The sequence below is a fragment of the Dama dama genome, chromosome 30 (genome assembly GCF_033118175.1).
Source record: "Dama dama isolate Ldn47 chromosome 30, ASM3311817v1, whole genome shotgun sequence".
Taxonomy (NCBI): Eukaryota; Metazoa; Chordata; class Mammalia; order Artiodactyla; family Cervidae; genus Dama; species Dama dama.
In genome coordinates this window covers 53,184,282-53,198,385 of record NC_083710.1, presented here as the reverse complement: position 1 = coordinate 53,198,385, position 14,104 = coordinate 53,184,282, and the positions used below count along the sequence as shown (strand labels likewise).

The window sequence follows — 14,104 nt, the reverse complement described above, 5'->3', positions numbered from 1 at the left end:
TGCTATACACGTCACTTTCCTCAAGAGTGTGGAAGTGGACACATCAAGCATCTCCAGAATAGGCAAGTGATCATATAACACAGACATTTGGTCAAGAATTCCAACTGAATTCCAACTGCTCCACTTATTTTTTTTTTTTGCTCCACTTTTTAATTCAAGCCTAATTTTGCCTGGTAGCATTCCACTTCAAGTTGGGTGACTAAAGGCATAAATGCACTAATGAAGAAACCTGAAACGATGCCATGGGAACTCAGGTTCCTCTGAACTGCTCTGACCTGGAACACACACCCACACTCAGGCTTTTTCTTAATCCACGGAGGCAGCTAGTCCCGCCACCCTGAGGGAGTTGCCATCACTGAGCACACAGGACAGTAATCAGGCTGCTCCGTGGGATCTGCTGTTTGAAAAGAGGAAGGCAAACTGGCAAGTCCATAAAACAAAAGGCACCTCGCTCTCTATTATTCATCCACTGGCACCTTATGATCCCCAAGTGCAACAGAGGCTATTCTTCTCATCCACTGAGACTTATGATGCTAATTATATATCCCCAGTTCTTTAAAACGGAAGTTAAAACATAATTTACAACCAGTGATTTTTTTAGCAACCTGAAGAGATTGGCTTATATACGTTTATAAATATGGATAGAAAAACTGGAAGAGATATACCTAAGTGTTAAAGAATCTCCCTGAATGATGGAATTACCAAACCATTTTTATTATGCATATTTTCCTACATTCCCAAATTTTCTCAAGCACAGAGTCTTTTATAATCATGAAGAGGAAAAGCTTACTCTAAACTTGTAAAGCTTTGCTGTACTGATAAAAATGAATGATACTAAAATACACTATATCATATTTTACACAAAGGTATTTCATTAATATAACTTAGGCCAAGCTATATATATATATACTTGATGTTGTGCCTTGGAAAATATACACTCTAGTAAGGTACCAGAAAAGGCTAGACTAAGTCACAGGGCCATAAAAGCACCTCCACACTAAAGGGTTCATACAACTATCGGATTGCTTAATGAAGGCTTTTTCCAAAAGAGAAGTTTCTTTAGGTTCTCTAGACAAGCAACAGGGCCTCCCAGGTGGCGCTAGTGGTAAAGAACCTGCCTACCAATGCAGGAGATCTATAAGAACTGGATTGGATTCCTGGGTCGGGAGGATCCCCTGAAGGAGGCAACCCACTCCAGTCTTCTTGCCTGGAGAGTCCCATGGACAGAGGAGCCTGACAGGCTACATCCCACAGGATCTCAGAGTTGGACACGGCTGAAGCAACTTAGCATACATGCAGACAAGCAACAACTTTTTAGCCTATGTGTAAAAACACAGTAAAAGAACATTCATTACCTAATAATTCTCTTAAAGCTATCTATCAGATTTTAAGTAGGAAAAAACTACAAATGCCCCCATTCTTCTTCTGATGATACATTTTATTTGGACTCCAAATGCTAAAGAATGCAATCTTCATACTGTAACTAAGGCTCAATATTACCCTTATAAGATAAGGAGTGGTACAAAACTCTAGACTTTCCAGAGTATAAATTAGTATTGCAAGTCACTACACTTTTCATATGTTAGAAAAAGACGTGCCATGTCCTTACAGGCCAGTCCCTCGCATATGTATCAATTTCTCCTTGTGGTTAAGTTCCCTGGTAACTCAGTCGGTAAAGAATCTGCCTGCAGTGTAGGAGACCCCAGTTCAATCCCTGAGTCAGGAAGATCCCCTGGAGAAGGAAATGGCAAACCACTCCAGTTTTCTTACCTGGAGAATGCCATGGACAGAGAAGCCTGGCAGGCTACATTCCATGGGGTTACAAGAGTCAGACACGACTTAGCAACTAAACCACCACCACCACACCTTTCACATGGTAAAAAAGAAGTGCCATGTCCTCACAGGCCAGTCCCTCTCATATGTATCAATTTCTCCTTGTGGTTAAGTTCACTTTCCCGAGAAGCGGCTTTTATTACCCATTTAACTACTAGACCTGCATCTGAAACTCCCCGAGTTACCCTTGCACCTGCACCTGGACTGATGAGCACCAGGAGTGCAAGTCAACAGCTGCTGAAATGGGGAGTCGGGAGCAAACCCAGCCTAACTAGAGGGAGACTGGTCCAAAAACTCTTCTTACACCCATAGCATAAGGGTCATCTGGATCCATCAACAGAGTTGGAAGAGATCTACCTCCTCCAAGATCTGTTAAAAATAAAATGCAATATCAATGATACATTATCAGCCCAGACTGTCATGCCCAGAGGTGAGAAACATGGTTTTCTGATTTAAATCCTTAAGTTTTTGAGCAGTAGGTTATTAAAAAGCCTTTCCAAACTCACCTGTGATCTGGGGACCTCTGCCGGTGGCGAGCTTCTCCCTTCTCCAAGCTCAGATGTTAAATCAGGGCTAGATATTGAAGACAATGTGTCTTTAGAAGTGGCAGCCTGATCCTGGGAAAGAGATGAGTAGGGGGGTGTAGGCGAGGGCAACCGCATCACACTTTCTCTGGGCGCGTCGGCCTCTCTTTCACTGGATGAGCCGGACGCAAGCTGGCTTGTGTCCGGTCTTTGCACAGAGATGCTGATTGAACTGCTCTGGGCTCTCTTAATGCCTTCCATGTCTCCATTATACTTCCAAGTATCATCCATCTAAAGAGGAAACATCATTGTAAACTTGCTGTTCTATTAGATTTCTATTTTAAAAGTATATATATTAGATTAATATTTGAAAGTAACAAAAGTAACATATACCTCCCACAGCAAAGTCACTATTACTAAAAGGTTGGAGCATGTTCTTTGACACTAACAGATATGCACATACGAAGTGGGAGGAACAGCTGATTTTACAGAAGTGTTTATATTATAAACAGACCTTTAAAACATGCTTTGCTCATTTACATTACTCCAGGTCAACGGACAGAAATCTAAGGTAGGTCAGTTGAATACTCCACACTATGGATATCTATAGTTTATTCATTTGATTATACTTCAATGTCATTTAAACTGTGCCCAAGATATTACATATGTTTATTTTTATAGCATAAATTCCCAAAAGCAAACTTAACCAAAGAATATTTTATATGTGTAATATAAAATAAAACTTTTGTACACACACACACATACACATATATCTTTAAAAACTGTAGCAATGCACTCCCAAATTAACGTGTAAGAATATCAGTGTCTCTGCATCCTTGTTAACACCACACATTTTGAACATTTTAAATCTTTGTCATCTCATGGGTAAAAAGCTGTACACTTCATGCTTGCTCTAATAGACTACACATGCTTCTATGCGCTTTATGTAACCAACCATTCAAAGTCCCTCTCCCTTGAACTGGCCATTCATTTATACATCCGCTTTTCTACTGTTTATCTTTTCCTTATCAGTTTGTAGGAGCATTTTAAATCTTAGGGATATTAAACCTATATATAAAATATATTTTACTAATATTTTTCTAAGCCTATATAAATGCAGTCTTTTGACTACATTAATGGTGTCTATCATATAAATTTAATTTTTATATTGTCAAATATATCTGTGTTTACTTAATATAATGGTCATGGGTTTTTCTGGTTAGTTTAGGCAGGCTTTCCTCACTTTGAATTTTTTTAATCAAATCTTTTCTCTTAGATTTTTAGGATTCTACATAGGCAGAGGTAAAAGGAATTTGAATACCAAAGTGCTCAAGACTGTCTTGCTTCCTTTTACATAATTCAAATTAATACAATCACTTTCAGGTACATGGCACTGGTTCATTCTCAGAGCAAATGATTTTATATTCTTTAAAATCCCAATAAAATATGTATTTTTTTGAACCATGAGATACATTTTAATAACTACATTCAAGGGTATCAAGTTCTAATGAAGTGGGAAATGAGGATACATAGAAAATTTGGGCATAATCACCTGAAAATATTTAGGTTAAACTGCATGAAACTGCTGTTTCATAGGTCAAAAAGAACTAACTCCTGGCAACTTCATATAGTACAACCTAAGACTTTACAATGGGGCTTCCCAGGTGGTGCAGTGGGAAAGAACCTGCCTGTCAATGCAGGGGGTTCAAGAGACTCTGGGTTGGGAAGATCCCCTAGAGAAAGAAATGGCAACCCGCTCCAGTATTCTTGCCTGGAGAATTTCATGGACGGGCTACAGTCCCTGGGGTCGCAAAGAATTGGAAGCAACTGCGCGCGCACACAGTACTTTAAAACAGATACATCTGAGAAAATGTGACACTAAAAAGTCAATGCTCAAACGCATTCCTTTTTATAGCTGAGTCATATTCCATTGTGTGTATGTGCCACAGGTGGATGAAACTGGAGCCTATCATACAGAATGAAGACTGAAATAGAACAATGATTCTATATGCAAGGCAGCAAAAGAGACAGAGATATAAAGAACAAACTTTTGGACTCTGAGGGAGAAGGCCAGGGTGCGATGATTTGAGAAAATAGCATTGAAACACACATATTACCATATGTAAAATAGATGACCAGGGCAAGTTCAATGCTTGAAGCAAGGCAATCAAAGTCAGTGCTCTGGGACAACCCAGAGGGGTGGGGTGGGGAAGAAGGTGGGAGTGGAGTTCAGGATGGGGGGACACATGAACACTCTGGCCAGTTCATGCTGATATATTGCAAAAACCATCACAATATTGTAATTATCCTCCAATGAAAATAAATTCTAAAAACTAAAAAAAAATTTTAAGTAAATGTTCTGCCTTAGGATGTAGTTTATTTTTAAAAATGTGTCAGCTCTACTTTCACTGAATTTGAAATTTAATCAGTTCTGCATTGTTGCTGTATTTTAAGCATTAAATGTCTACTGAATCTAAATAGACAAAAATACAATTGCTCTATATACAAGCTAAGTATACTTTACATATCTAATATCTCTAACAGAAACCTATGCACAAATTCACCAGTGTTTAGAGCTGGAGAACAGATTAAGGGAACGGGGAACACGTTTACCGTATAGGATCTCGGGAGTGATGAGATTCCCCTTGACTGAGAGCCAAAAGGTCTCGGTGTGACCACAGATGTTAACCTGGCCGCATCGCTTTTCTGGTAACTTCTGGGGAGAGTTGCTGAAACTCGAGTTGACTCCATTTGTGTATTCAGTGAATGCTGAGAAGACAAAGAGGCTGGGCGCTGTTCTTCCACGGGGCTTCTAGCAGGAAACTGAACTTCAGCTGTGACAGTAGCCTCCCTTTTTGCAAAAGTTGTAGAATCCTGCTTAGGAATTTCTGTCGGATAAGTCGTTCCTTTCTCTTCTACTCTCTCACTCTGGGAATAGGCTTCTGACACAGGCAGCATAGGGGGAAGCTTTTCTTCATTCAATACATCATCAAAAGAATATAGTCTCCTTCTCGATGCAACTGCAGACATCTGATTTTGGGATTCCCTTAGCAGAAAGAAACACCATAACCACAAAATTATGCATTTGACACCCAGAGGTGGAGAGACATGTTATTTTGGTCATTAACATAAAAAAGGATGGGAATAAAAAGATGGCTGACTTGGTATAATAATGTAATAAATAGAATATGAGAATAAATACATGTGAATTTTTCAACATCACACAAAGAAGGATTAAGAACTTGACTTTTTTTCTTTTTTCCTTAAAGAGGCTAAGAAAAATCTCTGAAGTATTTGCAATTGTAAAGGGATTTCACAGGAAAATAAGAAAATTTTAAATAAGAGATTATTCAGAGTTCCGTACACACTTGAAAGATAACTGACAGCCAATTTGAACCTTCCAAAGATGCAGATTTCTTAACAGGGTTGAGAGTGTTCCTGTATACAATTTATTATAGTTTCGTAAAAATAGAAGACCACAAAAGATTCAGACTCTCAATAAGATCAAGTTAGTATATGATTTCATACACCTTGGTAGATTTTGCATGGACAGTTATAGCAGATTAAAAGTCACTATTCCTACTTTCAGAGAAGTTGATGAAACAGTCTCTTGGCTATCATTTAATAAGGAGTACGTCTCAAGCCAACTGCGTTGCATTCAAGTGAATGAAACTGTGTTTACCATTGTCTTCTAGGGCACAAAGGTGCTTTGTTTAAGTTCACCTGACAGCACATTTCCTTTTTGACATTCTCCTTAAAGCATATTTGCCTTCTCCCTGACCTGTAAATATTTCAAGGTTTCACGAGCAACTGCTCCACAGGCAAGCTTAATTGGACCTTTATCCTGTTATGTTGCAATGCAAAAGATAAACCCCCACAGGGCTGTTTATATAGTCTTCCTTTAAAAATACATTTTTAATTGCACCATGCCAACATGAAAAAGAACTTTGTTACATTTTACACAATTTAGCTAAGAATGAGAGCCATTTTTTTTTGACCATTCCATTCCTAAATTTACTTTAAAAGGAGGAAAAAGTTGTTTATTTTTGCAAAGATTGCCAACACTAGCCAATTCTGCATGTGAATATACAATGTAAAAGGAACAACGAATACCACTTTTAAGTACTCCTTTCTTTCATTAATTCAAATCACTACTTATTACAGCAGTACTTTGCTTTTTCACTGCAGAGCAAAACACTCAAAGGTTTATGCATATTTGATGACAGTCTAATATTGGTGCACAAGTAGAGCTCACAACACTTACACAAAATATCTAACACTGGTTTCCCCAACCCTGTGATGCATTCAGTCTCATTACCTGTCCTGTAGCATTTCGTTAAACGTCTTAGATCTTCTCTCCGACTTCTCAAGAGCCTGCTTCTCAATCTCCTCTCTCTCCTCCTTTTTCTTCTGCAGATCCGAAGTGTAGCTTTTCCGACGATCTTTCCATTTTGCAAGGTCCTGACAGAGGCAAATCACGTCAGCCCAGGCACACCTGAATTTCTACACACCCTTTCCGGCAGTGAGTGCGCGCCAGAGGATCCCATTACGTCGCTAAAACTATTCATTCCAACTTGATGCCAAGGTGCCCTAATTTTGCTTTTTATAGCCAGCGTTTCTGTACCGAGCCTTTATCTCATGCGTCTGTCTAAAAGCCCTGACCTAATAAGATAGACCCCATTTTTGTTTTCCCAGGTAGTGCCTGCCTTGCTGCCCATATCACAAAGAATGCTAAACGCTTGTAATGAGATGCCAAGTCAGAAAGGTCGGGAACTGTTTCAAATTTATTTTCATCTCATTCCAATCATCTGGTTCTTACGTGAAATGACATGTTTCATTAGTCAAACGAGAACAGAACATGACTGTAACATGTCTAAGTATAGACACACACATGGAACAAATACAGAGATCGGTCCCTACTTGGAGGCAACGGGGCCACAAACACACAGACAAATAAAATGTGCTTCCTCTAGAGGAACTCTCAGTCTAGAGGGGAAAGACAGACAGGTAAATCAAATTCAACAACGAATGTGAAGGATTGCATGAAAGAGTCAGGGGTGTATGGAACGAGTGGTCAATTCTACCCTGGGAGGGGAGGGCCAAGTGTAGAAAGGCTTTAATGGGGAAGCCAGACAGAGGGTGAGATGGTTGGATGGCATCACTGACTCAATGGACATGAGTTTGAGCAAACTCTAGGAGATACTGAAGGAGAGGGAAGCCTGGCGTGCTGCAATCCATGGGGTCACAAAGAGTCGGACATGACTGAGCGATTGAACAAAAAGGCTCAAGAACTTGATTTCAAAGCAGTTCAACTCCCCATAAGGACAGAGCAATAAGGAAGATCACACAGGAAGCAGTGGACATCTCTTTCCATACAACCATCCAGGATACATCCTGGGGGTGACCCCTGGGACACTCGACCTGATTCATCTTTAAAATTAGTCCTGGCGGCCTAAACTGGTTCTGACATTCAGGGGGTTAGGACAGTTTGGATGGTACCAACTTCCCTGTGCCACCCAGAGAAGTCACATGCTGAGAACTGCTAGTGGCCCTGCAGCCTTCTGCAAAGTCCCAGACTAAAAAAAAAAAAAGAAAACCTCACCCCCCACCCACCCCAGGCACATAAAATAGGTTTGGTTTACACCCTTTGGGAGCAGGCAGGGCCATTCCTGCTTAAAAAAAAAAAAAGCCTGAAATCAATATGAACTATTTCCAGAAAGAATAAAAGCAGTGCACATCAGTCCTGAAGGACTGTAGGAGAACTAGCATGAATTTTCACCTGACTTAGCCTAAGGGATAACCCCTCCGTATCTCTCACTTTCATCTCCAATCATCATGTATTCTGGCAAACTGACACTGAATTTCTGTTTCTTGACAATAACATTGAGATCCCAAATAAAAGAAGAAGTAGCATTTAGAAACATGGCCAAAGCAAGGGTTTCATCTTTGTTACTTAATATTTAACTCCTTTGAAAATTAAGATTTACTATCTGTGACCCTTCTGTTCATGCTACCACTCAACCCTCTTACCATAGAGTTGTCCTCAGATCTCTCTGGGTCTGCTATATATAATTTATCTATCATAATTCTTTACACTCCTTTGCTGGGTGCTGTGCTGTCTCTCAGTCATGTCTGACTCTTTGTGGCCCATGGACTATAGCCTGCCAGGCTCCTCTACCCACAGAATTTTCCAGGAAAGAATACTGGAGTGGGGTGCCACTTCTTACTCCACGGGATCTTCCCGACTTGGGAGATTGAACCCAATCTCTTGCGTCTCCTGTGGCTCCTGCATTGGCGGGCAGATTCTTTACCACTAGCGCCACCTAGGAAGCCCCTTAGACTCCTTTGAGAGTGAACTGTGAAAGTGAAAATCACTCAGTCGTGTCCAACTCTGCGACCCCATGGACTGTAGCCCGCCAAGCTCCTCTAGCCATGGGATTCTCCAGGCAAGAATACTGGAGTAGGACATGTCTCCTGCATTGGCAGGGAGGTTCTTTACCACCAGCGCCAGCATGGAAGCCCATAAATATATACAGTGTATAGGTGTCAGTGAAAGTGAAAGTTGCTCAGTCGTGTCTGACTTTTTGTGACCCCATGGACTGCAGCCCACCAGGCTCCTCTGTCCATGGAATTCTTCAGGCCAGAATCCTGGAGTGCCATGCCCTCCTCCAGGGGATGTTCCCGACCCAGGAATCGAACCAAGGTTTCCTGTATTGCAGGCAGATTCTTTACCAGCTGAGCTACCAGGGAAGTCCTACACTACTTTGGCCTATAACAACTGACCCTTTTTAAAAAAGGCACAGCTCTCTTCTGCCAGGGACAAAACTAAAGATTAAATCTTTATCCAAATAGACATTAGCTCTGTGAAAACATCTTATTTTGATTCATATTCGATAACTGCTTTTTTAACTAAAATAGTACTGAATTATCATTCACATTTCTCCCCAAACCTTCTCTATTAACTCTAAGAACACTTTGATCTCTCCCTGTTGATCCCCAGTCTCTGTACTGATCCCCTGCTCCCCCTAAACCTTAAGCAAAGTCTTCCCCTTCATGAGCATCACTAACAGTCATACCCCAGATGCAACCATCAGCGCAAGTAAACAAGTTACCTACACTGCAAGGAAGCAGCTTCTCATTTTTTAGAACCCACAGAAAATATCAGAAGATAAAGAGCTTCTGTGTTTCACAATGGCCTTTAAGATACAACAAATAGAGCAGAAGAGTTTAAAACTTTTTTTTAAAGGGAGTTGCTCATATTTTCTACGGAACTGTAATCTGCCATAGCAAGAAAAACTGTCCCTTGAGTATACTGACTATCTTCTTGGAGAAGAAAGAAGAGGCCAACAAACACATCCTCCCCATCTCCCAATAAGCAGCATACTCACATCCTGCCATTTCTGGTCCTGTTCTTTTAACTGGGACTTGATTCTCTGCATCTCCTCGTAACGTAGCTGACGCAAGCTCTGAATATCCTCTGCGCTGACATCACTCATGGACTTACTCCTACGACAAAAATACTCATGGTAACCAAGGTTCGTGGAACTGGATTCAAGGTTAAAACTGGAAGGTTGGGCTTATATTTGGAAATTCCATCTACAATTCTGCAGTACTACCTAGATGCTTTCGTGATAATATCACAGAAATAGCACTACAGAGATAAATGGTGTTTTTCCAAAATGCAGAAACTAGAGCCTAGCACTCCAGTCAAATGTGAATTCTTTCACAGAATGGCTAAATGAACCCTGAACCATGCTGAAAAAAATAATCTGATGTTCTTATTTCAGGGAGTCGATGCATAAAAAGATTACATTAGAGAAAAAAAATTATTAGTCCCTAGAATCACCTGTCTTTATCTCCCCCAGAGATAATCTTTTAAGGTTTGGCTGCCTTTTCTGAGTACTTATTAAATTATTTAAAGATTACCTGATATTTTCTCCTCAAGTTCAATGCCATGAAGACATGTGCTGCTGCGGCTGCTTCTCAAGGGTTCTATAAAGATCTGCCCGCCCCTGCACTGTGCTCGGTCTCAAAGACCACAGTCAGTTACTATATAACCTCTATGATAATCCTCTTTTGTATTACGGCAGTTTTTGTTTTGTCCACGTGTGACTGCTGCCATGAGGATGTAATGTGGGTTAAGTCTCGAAGAGCTCAAACTAGGGTACTTTGAGTAGAGTACGGTGTTGCCCAGAAGTGTGTGCTATACACACATCAGAGGAGGGGAAACTGAGGCAGACCTCCTGGAAGAGAGGTCAGATCTGCATATTGAGAAGTAAAGAGACACGAAGCTTTTGAGTGTGGGGTACCCAAAATGTTCTTTCCTACCACTTCTGCTTTTATTTCATTGTAACTGACTCCCGTTTTATTTAAACAGCTTTGCATCTCTTTCTTGGGCCCCTAAATTTGCCTTCCCCAAGATTCTGCCATCACCACACTTTTTTAATAACACACTTTCCCAGCTAGCTCAGGAATTCAGTAACGATCTCTATGCCAGTGACTCCCAAATCCATAGCCTAGGACCAGTCTCTCTGCATCAATTCCAACTGCTTGTTAAATAAACATCTCTGCATGGATGTCCCCTAGGAATCTCCACTGTAACAGGATCAATGGAAACAGTATCTAGAAAGAATTTTGTTAAGTGGCAAGTCATATGACTATAAACACATGGTTATTTGGCTACATGACATAGCCAAAAATTTTGTCTCCAAACCTGTTTTTCCTCTTGTTAATAGTGTTACTTGCCCTCCAGGCATTCACATTTAAAATCAGAGAACCATTTTTCACCTTTGTCTCTCCCTTCTTCCTATGTTCAATTAGTTATCAGGTCCTCTTATTCAGTGTCTTTTTCTTTCCATTTCTGTTGCCAACACCCTAGATCAGAGCACAATCAACTCTTACTCAGACTTTTAAAAAAGCTTCTTAAATTATCACTCAGCCTCCAGATGCAGTGAAGGTCTTTCCTGAACTCTTCCCTTCAACTTAAAAGCCCTTTCAACAGTATGTATTCCTTTTTAAAGGCCACTTATTCCTCGGGATCCCTGTGAGACTATAGTCTGGTTGTGTGTGTCTGTGCGTGCCCAGCTGCATCCAGCTCTTTGCACTTCCATAGACTGTAGCACACCAGGCTCCACTGTCCACAGGATTCTCCAGGCCAGAATAGTGGAATGGGTTGCCATTACCTTCTCCAGGAGATCTTCCCAACCCAGGGATCGAACCTGGGATTCCTGCATTGGAGGCAGATTTTTTACCGTAGTCTGGTTGGATGTATGCAACTATTCATTCTCTGCTTGGAAGTCTAATGGGCAAATCAAACTTCACTGAACAGACCAAGACCAGGACTGCTCATCCTACCATCCACGCTCATCCCATAATCCACTCATCTCCCATCTTCCTCATTTCAATAAAAGCCAACTCCATCCTTCCAGGACACAGGCCAGAAATCTTGGAGCCATCCCAGATTCCTTATTCTCTCACATGTAACTGATCCCATTGGGAAATTCTGCCCCTCTGCCTTCTAAATATATCTAGGGGGTGACCACTTCTTACCACCTCCATCTTCACAACCCTGATCCAAATCATCCTATCTCCTGCCTGGATTATTAGAATCATCAGCCTCCTAGCTTCCACCAGGGTGTATTCTCAACACAGCTCCTCTGTCTATGGGATTCTCCAGGCAAGAATACTGGAGTGGGTTGCCATTCCCTCCTCCAGGGGATCTTCCTGACCCAGGGATCAAACCTGCATCTTCTGCATCTTCTATATGGCAGGTGGATGCTTTATCACTGAGTCACCAGGGAAGCCCACTTAATGGGGTATGACTATATAAAAACCTGATTTGAGAATATAAATTCACTTAAGTTGTAACTGCAAAGAATCAGGCTATATGAGCTAATACAATACAAAACTCACTATAAAGATTTTTTTTCATCTCTAAGGTATGAGGGAAATCTGGATGCCCAACATACGAGGTTACAGAAATTCCAGAACAAAATTGGAAACATTAGCATTTTAAGTAATATTTTGGTGGGAGGAAGGCTGACCAGTTTCAACAGGTCCAGACCCTTTCAGTCCGCACCCTCATTCCCTGGGAAACTTTAACATGTGTCTTTTCAGAAAACACCATCATCATGGGGTAGAGGTTCATCACCCTCCTGGGGAGCCCACAGCAGAGCCTGGCACATAGAGAGTGTTAGTTGCTCAGCTGTGTCTGATTCTTTGCCATCCCATGAACTGTAGTCCGCCAGGCTCCTCTGTCCACGGCATTTTCCAGGCAAGAATACTGGCATGCGTTGCCATTTCCCTCTCCAGGGGATCTTCCTGACCCAGAGATGGAAACTTCCCGCATTGCAGGCAGATTCTTTACCATCTGAGCCACCAGGAAAGCCCTCGGTGGTCCCCAATATAAATAAACGAGCCAAACATTGGCTGGAGTAGACAGGTCCCTGGGGAAGGCATGAATGTGAGCCCCCTGTGTTCCCTGGGATCAAGTTAACTTAAGAAAGCCTGGCACATTCCGAACAGGCTGTGCCAGGCACCAGAATGAGACAGGAAGTGAGACCCAGCAGAGGGATCTAATTTTCACCATTCCCTCCCTCCCCACCGGACCCACCCACTGATCATCATTTAACTCTTCTCAGTCTCAGTTCCTCATCTGGCTAAACCAGGAAGGAGTTGCTGGGAAAAACGGGTCAGTTTATGTTGATGGCATTTCAAAAACCCATCTGGTGCTATACACCAACTGTTCTTATTAAGGCAAATATGATCATGAGAGATCTACTGAAAACTGACTCCCAAAGCAGTTTCAAATTAGAGAGGTCACCCCAGGCCCCACTGATAAAATCGAGAACTTTTTGAGTGTAGGAGCCTTTCAGCCAGATCACGAAGAATTCTTTGCTTCCTTATCAGAGTTAACAGCATAATAGCAAACTTCTGAGGGCTTACTATGTGCCAACAAGACTGCCCAGCAGTCTCCATCCATCAATCACCTCATTATACGAAGCCCTAGTCTGGTTCTACCAACTCAGGAGCTGCAGATCCTTGGGAAAACTACAGAGTCTATTTCTCTTTCTCCATGTCTCTAAAATGCAACCTAATACCTACCTGACTACCTCCCCAAAATAAGTCCCATGGATATTCCCAGGAAGATTATTTGGGAAAACTATAAAGGACTACACAGCCCTAGTATGTTTTGTATCAGTAGAATGAATAACTATTCACTGGCAAATCACAATTCTCTTGCAATTCATTTACCTTTGTATTTCCTTATTTGGAAAGACTCCGATTTAGAACCACATTTGGACTTTTCCCAAAAAAAATACAGGTCTAACATGCTGCATTTTCAGGTGAATAATTTTAAAAAAAAATAGCACTTAGGGTGAAGAGAGAAACGGGAAGTTTACGAAAAAGGAGAGTAGATTATAAAACAAGATCACTAAAATCTTACTCTTTTTTCCCCACAATGCTGGGACTAGTGTTACAATGAGCATTTTTGTTAAAAAAAAAAGTCTCAGGAAATTTACAGATGAATATCTAAGAACTAACAGATCAAAAAGGACTGATATGTAGCAAAATTTCCTAAATATAAAATCACTGATAATCTTATATGGCAAACAGCAATTCCATGATACTTAGTTTGGGGTCCTCCATTTTCAAACATATGAATATATCTATTTATGCACCTGTAAATATATTTCCATTAACTGTTGCAGGAATTCTCTGAACACAAGTCAATACTAAAACCTGGG

The 14,104-nt window shown here is 41.0% G+C and overlaps 1 protein-coding gene across 6 annotated transcripts in view; it reads right to left on the bottom strand.

The window, feature by feature from the left end:
* LMO7 (LIM domain 7) overlaps positions 1-14,104 on the bottom strand; it is a 212,263-nt gene that overhangs the window by 33,158 nt on the left and 165,001 nt on the right. For all 6 annotated transcript variants that reach the window (XM_061133687.1, XM_061133683.1, XM_061133686.1 and 3 more), the window contains 4 exons: positions 9,746-9,863; positions 6,676-6,818; positions 4,971-5,403; positions 2,340-2,648 (listed from right to left, as the gene is read on the bottom strand). In XM_061133687.1, coding sequence (XP_060989670.1) covers positions 2,340-2,648; positions 4,971-5,403; positions 6,676-6,818; positions 9,746-9,863 — 1,003 coding nt within the window. The remainder of the gene's footprint in view (positions 1-2,339; positions 2,649-4,970; positions 5,404-6,675; positions 6,819-9,745; positions 9,864-14,104) is intronic.